Source organism: Triticum dicoccoides, chromosome 7B (genome assembly GCF_002162155.2).
Source record: "Triticum dicoccoides isolate Atlit2015 ecotype Zavitan chromosome 7B, WEW_v2.0, whole genome shotgun sequence".
Classification (NCBI taxonomy): domain Eukaryota; kingdom Viridiplantae; phylum Streptophyta; class Magnoliopsida; order Poales; family Poaceae; genus Triticum; species Triticum dicoccoides.
The window spans coordinates 514055777-514063672 of NC_041393.1; the positions used below are offsets into that span (position 1 = coordinate 514055777).

General features: G+C 47.8%; 1 protein-coding gene across 2 annotated transcripts; it reads left to right on the forward strand.

The window, feature by feature from the left end:
- Nucleotides 1-893: 893 nt before the first annotated feature.
- Nucleotides 894-4580, forward strand: LOC119341050 (O-fucosyltransferase 8-like). 2 transcript variants are annotated; one of them, XM_037612947.1, is made up of 10 exons: nucleotides 894-1642; nucleotides 1873-1965; nucleotides 2081-2177; nucleotides 2269-2339; nucleotides 2423-2511; nucleotides 2640-2760; nucleotides 2849-2992; nucleotides 3115-3452; nucleotides 3552-3792; nucleotides 4015-4580. In XM_037612947.1, exons 1-10 carry the CDS (start codon nucleotides 1328-1330, stop codon nucleotides 4342-4344), a joined length of 1839 nt encoding a protein of 612 aa, XP_037468844.1. In that variant the 5' UTR covers nucleotides 894-1327; the 3' UTR covers nucleotides 4345-4580. The 2 variants fall into 2 exon arrangements, with proteins under 2 accessions (XP_037468844.1, XP_037468845.1); XM_037612948.1 differs by having other exon boundaries at nucleotides 895-1642; nucleotides 1876-1965.
- The last annotated feature ends 3316 nt before the right edge of the window (nucleotides 4581-7896 follow it).

The window sequence follows — 7896 nt, forward strand, 5'->3', positions numbered from 1 at the left end:
GCCGGTCGGCGTTTGCCTTGCCCGGCGATATGAAACTAAAATTTCAGTGCGCCGATTTGAGGGGACGGAGTTTCAGTCGCTGCAGGTGGGACTGCTACGACCTGCAGCGGGGTCGGCAGACGCGCCTGGGCACCCCATATCCATCCCATATTTGGGTTGAATAGTCCGGACGTTTGAGACCCGTTTGAGACGCCCGGCAAGATCGAAATTTCGTGACTGGTCAGTGACCGGGCGGTCCCCCCAGACATTTGAGGAGGGTTTGTGATGCCCAACTAGATGCTCTAAGAGAGACGAACCAACATGTGGTTGGATGGTTAAAGGAACTGTGGTATCCCCAGCCCATCAGGGTTCAAATTCTGGTGCTCGCATTTATGCCTGGATTTATTTCAGTACTTCCGGCGATGCGCATTCAGTGGGAGGAGACATTTCCGTCGACGACGAGGTGCCTACCGTGACTTCATAAATTTCAAGATAATATGCCGGCTCAGTCTTTCGGGGGTGCTCATAGGGATAGGGTGTGCGTGTGTGCGTTCATAGGGGTGAGTGTATGCACGTGTATATAAGCGCTTGCGTCTGTACCGTGTTAAAAAAATGCTCTAAGAGAGGATAACCGAATTTATCATCCCCTACGATCTTATTGAAGATCGGTTAGAAATACGAGCATATCCACAGTATGCGAGGACAAAAAATAGCAGGAAAAAGGAACCGGACCGCACAAGAAACCCAAATCTGTACTCGTGCGCCAACCAACCGCGGGCGGCCGGCTACCGACTCCGTCGCCCTTTTCCGCCGTCATCATCAAATCAATCATCGAATCACCAAACAAACAAGCGTCCAACAGAAACCTCTCTTCGCTTCTACGAAACACCTCCCCGTCCCGATACGCGATCTCCGTCCCACCACGCCGCCACCTGGCCGCGATCACCACGCCGGTATATAGGACGATCGAGATGCCGGCGGGTCGTCCTCTCCTCACGTTACGTCGATCCCCTCCACCGGTTTTTTAATCCCGCCCCATTTCTTTATCCGGATCGGGGATCATCGCCCTATCATTCTTTACCTGCCCTGCCGGCCCGGTGGTTGCACCGATCGGGAGGGACACAGCGAATGGAAGCCGCGGCAGCAGCGCCTCGTTTGACCTACCGCTCTATACTACTCTGAGCCCGTACGGGGGATCGCTGGATGCCCACGTTGCCCGTCCGTCCGTCCGTCCGTCCGTCCATGGAGCGCAGGTCAAAAGAAAAGAATAGTTCAACAGCCATAGATGGGGCCGTAGTTGCCGTGTTGCTGGACTTGGAGGCACCTCCCCGTCTACGACAGGCCACCAATGGAGACGCGCCCGGAGCGTAATGGTGGCGCGTTCTTGATCGACCGGGCGGCGGAGATGGACGGCCCTTACGTCGCCGTCGTCGGTCAGACGGGCGGCAGCGAGGGCAGGGTCGGCGCGACCAACATCGGGAGGCTGCGGCAGGGGAAGGCGGCCAGGGGCGGCGCCAACGTCACCTCGTGGCACCTCAGGGTGTTCGCCGTGGTGGTCGGGGTCATGGGCTGCCTCCTGCTCGCCGCCTCCCTCGTCATGTCCGCGCTTCATCAGGTGCAGTTCCGGAACGGCGCCATCTCCGTCAACTTCAGGGGCCTCCAGGTATGCATATGCTGCCGCCTCCGATCAAATTCAGAAAAAAAAACGCATGTTCGATCATGATCACGTGCATATCTCTGATGCCCCTGGGTTTTCTTTTCTATCGCGTCTGAATTTGATCTTCCTCTCCGATTTTACGATGGCTGTGCTCGTTCATACCGTCGCAGACTGACCTAAACATTTTGAATTTCTTCACCTGTTCTGTCGACCTGATGAATCCATTTCTGTGAAAGAAGGAGCTCAAGCAGAATTTCGTCAGGAAGGAGCAGTCGGAGCAGATAATGCATGAAAGACTTTTACAGATGGCAACTTTGGCCACCTCGAAGGTTTGATTCAGACATCATAGCCATTACCACTAGTTACTTTCTGAAACTGTATTTGGGAACTTGGTATATCTGTTACTTTTACTGATGCTGCACCTTTCCCTTCCTGCCAGTGCAGAACGAGTCAGATAGTGGAAATTTCGCATTATGGGAGGAACCCTACAAACAGGCGCGCAAATGGACGCCCTGTGCCGCCAAATACACCTTGGAAGAAGGTGAAGCTTCATTCAAGCAAGTCCAAATAGTTACTCCTACTTCACTTTTCTAGTTTTTTTGCTGCCTGACACTGAATTTGGTTGATCTCAGAGCCTAGCGAGAACAACAATGGCTTCATTCTGATCAGCGCAAACGGTGGCCTGAACCAGCAGCGTGTCGCCGTAAGGATATAGTGCTTGGATCCCCACAAGATCAGTTCTGTTTCGATACGTATTTAGCCCCTAAACGAGCTTCATTCTTCCAGGTGTGCAATGCCGTTGTGGTTGCAGCTCTGCTTAATGCCACGCTAGTTCTGCCCCGGTTTCTTCACAGCAGCGTGTGGAAGGACAAAAGGTTAGAACTTTTAACTGAACCGTGTGACAAATACGAGTACGTACTTGTAGTAGTTACTCATTTTTTCTCCAACATTAGTAGGCATTCATCAAACTGTAGAGTTAACTGAATTTCTCCTTTTCTACCAGTCAGTTCGGTGACATCTACCAGGAAGACTACTTCCTGAACTACATGAAGAACGATGTGCTCATCGTGAAAGATTTACCACACCATCTTCAGTCGCTGGATCTCGAGGCAATCGGTAGCCAAGTCAGTGCCTGAACCCACGTCCTAAAAGTTCAGACTGTTTTGTTTCTTCAGTCCCGTTTATTCATCTCACTCGTCCCCTCTATCACAGATCACCGATAACGACATCTCGAAAGAGGCTGAACCATCTGAATTCATCAGAACTGCACTTCCCGTTCTTCAGAAAAATGGCGTCGTTCATTTCCTCGGATTCGGCAACCGGCTCGGCTTCGACTCGGTGCCTGCCGATCTGCAGGTAACATTTCATCCCCCTTGGCATTATTTATCAGATGAACCGATGAACAATGTACATACAATGCACCACTGTCATCAACACGCCCTGTTGTTTCATCATCAGATGTTTGTTTGGCTTTGCAGAGGCTGCGATGCAGATGCAACTTCCACGCTCTCAAGTTCGCCCCCGAGATCCAGAAGCTGGGCTCGCTGCTGGTCCAGCGGCTGCGGGGGGTGAGCGCGATGCAGACGGAGATGGACAAGCAGCTCTTCGGAAGCAACATGCTGGACCAGCCGTTCGGGGATAAGCGCACCGACAACGTCGGCGGGCCGAGCAGGTACCTCGCTCTGCACATGAGGTTCGAGATGGACATGGTCGCCTACTCCCTCTGCGAGTTCGGCGGCGGCGACGATGAGAGGAGGGAACTGCAGGCCTTCAGGGAGACCCACTTCCCGGCCCTCGTGACGCGCCTCCGGAACACGTAAGCGCGCACGTCGCCATTGCCGCATGCTATGCTGGCTGATCACGCTGTTCTACGCTGACATTATGTTGCTGCGGTGATTTTATTGTGTATCGCCAGCACGGCGTCGCCGGAGGACCTGCGGAGCCAGGGGAGGTGCCCGCTGACGCCTGAGGAAGCCGGGCTCATCCTCGCCGCGCTCGGCTACGACCGCGGGACGTTCATCTACGTGGCCGGGTCGCAGATATACGGCGGCGCGACACGGCTGCGCCCTCTCACGCGGCTCTACCCGAACCTGGTCACCAAGGAAGACATCCTCTCCTCCGACGAGCTCGCGCCGCTCAAGAACTTCTCCTCCCGGGTAAACGATCCAATCATTTTTCTCGCGACAGTTTCTGAATATTAAGGCCCTCTTCGGAGGTACTCTGCTCCACAGCTCCACTCCCGGAGCTGGTGGAGTTATAGTTGAAATTTGCGGAGTGCCAGTTTACTGGCTCCGCAGCTCTCCGGAGCTGGTGGGATTCCGAACGGCCCCTAACTCTCAACTCTGCCGACTGACGGGACCAACTGACCGCCATTGCAGCTCGCGGCGCTGGACTTCATCGCGTGCGCCTCGTCGGACGTGTTCGCGGTGACGGACTCCGGCAGCCAGCTGTCGTCTCTCGTGTCGGGGCACCGCGTGTACCACGGCAGGGGCCGCGCGCCGACGCTGCACCCCAACCGGAAGCGGTACGCGCAGATCCTGTCCGAGGAGGGCGGCATCGAGTGGGCCGGGTTCCAGAAGAGGGTGAGGACCATGGTGGACGAGTACAAGCGGGTCCGCGCCCGGCCCAGGGGCCGGACCGTCTACCGGCAGCCCAGGACGCCCGGGTGCATGTGCAGGGCCGATGACGACGGCAGCGTCGACTTCTGAATTTTCTGTTTCTGATGACACGATGGCCATTCTTCTTTTTTGCAGCTATTTGTTTCGTTCTTTTGTGCATAACTTTAACTTGTAATATTTTCTATAGCTCTAGGAACATGGCAGGTTCAGTTGAGAGGTATAGTGTACATGCAGTTTGATAGATTGTAACAGAGGGGTTTTGCTGGGGAGAGTTGTACAGAAAGTGACATCATGCTTAATTATGTCTTACGAATATTATTTCCTTTCGAATGGTATGAGATATACGACGAAATTTCAGGGATTTTTTCTCAAAAAATCTCGTCACAATGTTTACACCGGCGAATAAAGATCACCGGGTACGCCTAACCAGACATGGCGGCTTACCCCTAAATGTAGCATGCTTTGCTAGATTATGAGCCTCAAAATTCGAACTACTAAACTCAGGAACAAAATTACACAAATTAGAACTACCATAGTACTCTATGATTTCATGTCTAATAGCTTTGTATACAGCCGCACTCTGGTTTTTTATGTCGTCTACCACCACCTTGCAGTCCGACGTGGCATGGACCCATTGCAAATTTAGGTCCTCTAAGAGAACCAAAGCTTCTCTAACTACAAGTGCTTTGACTATCACAGGGTCAATGATTCCCTTTGTTATGATAGTCGAAGCTCCAAAAGACGTGTCGTTATGATCTCTACGATTGGGGCAGCAGACCCCATGCTAGCACACCTCATGAGCGCAACATGGACATTCACCTTGGCTAGGGATCCACTGAATTGGTCGAGCTAGTTGAACCGTTCAAAATGACGGAAAAACACACAGAGCATCCCCTGACTGGGTCGGCCCATATTAGCGAACGAGCCAGCGCTTCATGTAGCTAGCTAGAAGTTTTCTCCTACATGGAAATGTTTTCTTCCAAAAGCAAGTGGGTTTTTGTTTCACAGGTTTTCAGTCACTTTTTGTATTTTATTTTCAATATAGTATTTAACTGTTTTCAAAAGTGAACACTATTTGTAATTTGAGAATATTTTTGTAAAAACGTGATTTTTAATACTTTTGTGAACAGTTTTTTAAAATATGAACATGTGTTTAGTTGGTGGACATTTTTTAATAACGAGGAAACTTTCTTCAAACTTTTTGCAAGTTTTAAAAAATATGAATTTTTTTTGGAAATTGTGAAAATACAAAAAAATAACCTTCTAGAAGCTTTCCAGAACTGAAATAGTCCGGAAATACTTTTTATTAAAATGGATAAAAGAGGATGTATCTAGAATTCTAGATGTATTTTAGTTCTAGATACATTTCTTTTTATCCATTTTGATAACAAGTATTTTCGGACGGAGGGAGTAATACGCTATGTCAGCAAATTGACGCAATTAGCATCAAATAGGATTTGCCGAAATTTCTGAGCTGGTGGATACATGGTCATGAGGCTAAGGTCATCCCGGAGCCCACACAAAACGACGCCGACCCAAGGCTCCAGCCCGAACTGGGCTGGCCAGTAACCACTTACCACGTCAAACTAATGTCAGGATGAACTTGTGCATACTTTTTATTTTTGTTTTAGGCTATTCCTTCACATTTCTTCTTTGTTTATTTTAATTTGTTTATATTTAGAAATATTATATATATATATATAATAAACACTTAACATATAATTTTGGAAAATGTAAATCTTGCATTTGAAAAAATGTTAAACGTGTGGAGAAAAATATTAAACATTTGGAAACAAATGTTTCTGATGTATACAAAAAATGTACAACATGAATGAAAAATAGAAATATTTATCATGTGTACTAAAAATGTTAAATCATGTGTACAAAAAATGGTAGTCATGTGTACGAGACAAATATTTACGACAATTAAGAAATGTCTCACATTTCAAAAAACCGTAGGTGAAAATTTTAGAAAATGATTATACAATGTAAAAAAATCGTTTATATTAGAAAAACTGTTATGTACATTCAAAAGAATGTATATCATGTTTTAAAAAATACACACAAGTTTCAAAATCTGTTTGTGACATTTTAATAAATAAAAATGTACAATATACAAGAATGTTTGCATAGTTCAAAAATATATTTTCAGATCATTTGGAAAATGTTTCAAAATGTATTTAAAAAACGTTGGACAAGTATTCTGAAAAATATATTCAAAACATGTTTGAAAAAAAGTTTAAACATGTATTTTAAAAAATGTTAAATGTGTATAAAAATATGTTGCATGTATAAGTAAAACATACAACCTGTATGAAAAAGGAAGTATAAATTTTCAAAAAACAAAAAAAAAGAAAACCGACAAAAAGTAAAGAAAAGAGAAGAAACAAAAAAGCAAGAAAGAAATAAAAGGAAATCAAAGTATAAATAATAAAAATAAACCGTCAAAAACAAAGAAAAACCGAAAACATAGTGAAGAAAGAGGGGGAAACGAAGAAAACTGGTGGGAAAATACAAAGAAAAAAATAAATAAAACAAAGAAAACCAGACTATGTGGAAACTATGTGGACCGAAACAGCAATCTGACACGCAAGGAGTGAAGGCATCGCGCGCGACAGACAACTAATGGGCTGGCCCGCCGTCACCAGCGCGTAGGCAATAGCTATTAGGAATCGGTACGGGCCCAGCCGGATGAGATTCCTTTCGTCCATGTAAACGGTGTGATGGTTTAATAAAATGTCTTGCGAGGTTGCCTAAAAAAAAAGGAATCGGTAGGGGCAAAAAATGCCCTGACAACGTACGACGTCCATCTCCTTGAGATGGGTGACTTCAATTTGTAGATTTCACAAGGAGGCTGGCATGGTGAAAGTTTTTTTTCTTTTTTGCAACATTTTTGTGACTTGAGCATGATTGGTTTAGGTTGGTTACCAAAATTTGGCTGCAAATTGGTTGGCTACCAAAATACTTTCCTAACCTCTGAAGACTTGTCAAATTGCTTCATTTTATGCCAACTAGTGATTGGGGCGTCACCCTGCGGCGCCGCTTGGCTGTGCGCACATTTCCATTTTAAAAAATACATAGAGTCCTCGCCCCGTCTAGAAAAACATTAAAAAAAATCCTCACCTTCATCTAAAAAGAAGTAAAAAAGAAGAAAAAAGAAAAAATTATCACAACAGGCTACCAGTGAGTGCCACTTTGCATAACCCGTCATATAAAAAGGGAAACGTTTCACGACGGGGCACCGGCCGAAGCTTCGGCCGGTCGCGTCCACGCGTGAACGTACCGAGCGACTCACCTAGCGACACGTAGGATGGAGGGCCCGCCCACGTGCGTCTTCTCCCTCCTGTTTCTCTTCTTCCCGTCGCTTGTCTCTCTCTCTCTCCGCTGCCATGGCCAAGCTTCGCCGGCCGGAGACCTCCCAGGGCGCCGCCGCCATGGGAATCAGCGCATCCGGCTGCCCTCGGCCAGATCTTCTCGGATCCGCGCCACCAGATCTGCTCCCGATCCCCTCTTTTCTCTCTCAGCCTAGCGCGCTGCTGGCCCTCTTCTTCCTTCCTCGGATCCCGCCGCCGGCCAGCCCAATCCCGTGCAGGTCCCCTCGCCCCCCCTCCCCCCCTATACAAGTTCCCCCCGCACCGGCGA

What these genes read in the sequence shown, in the direction of transcription:
- LOC119341050 (XM_037612947.1), top strand. Translation starts at nt 1,328, where the DNA reads ATGGAGACGCGCCCGGAGCGTAATGGTGGCGCGTTCTTGATCGACCGG. An exon ending in AGCGTGTGGAAGGACAAAAG is followed by an intron (nt 2,512 to 2,639) that starts GTTAGAACTTTT and finishes CTTTTCTACCAG; the next exon opens with TCAGTTCGGTGACATCTACC. An exon ending in TCGAGGCAATCGGTAGCCAA is followed by an intron (nt 2,761 to 2,848) that starts GTCAGTGCCTGA and finishes CCTCTATCACAG; the next exon opens with ATCACCGATAACGACATCTC.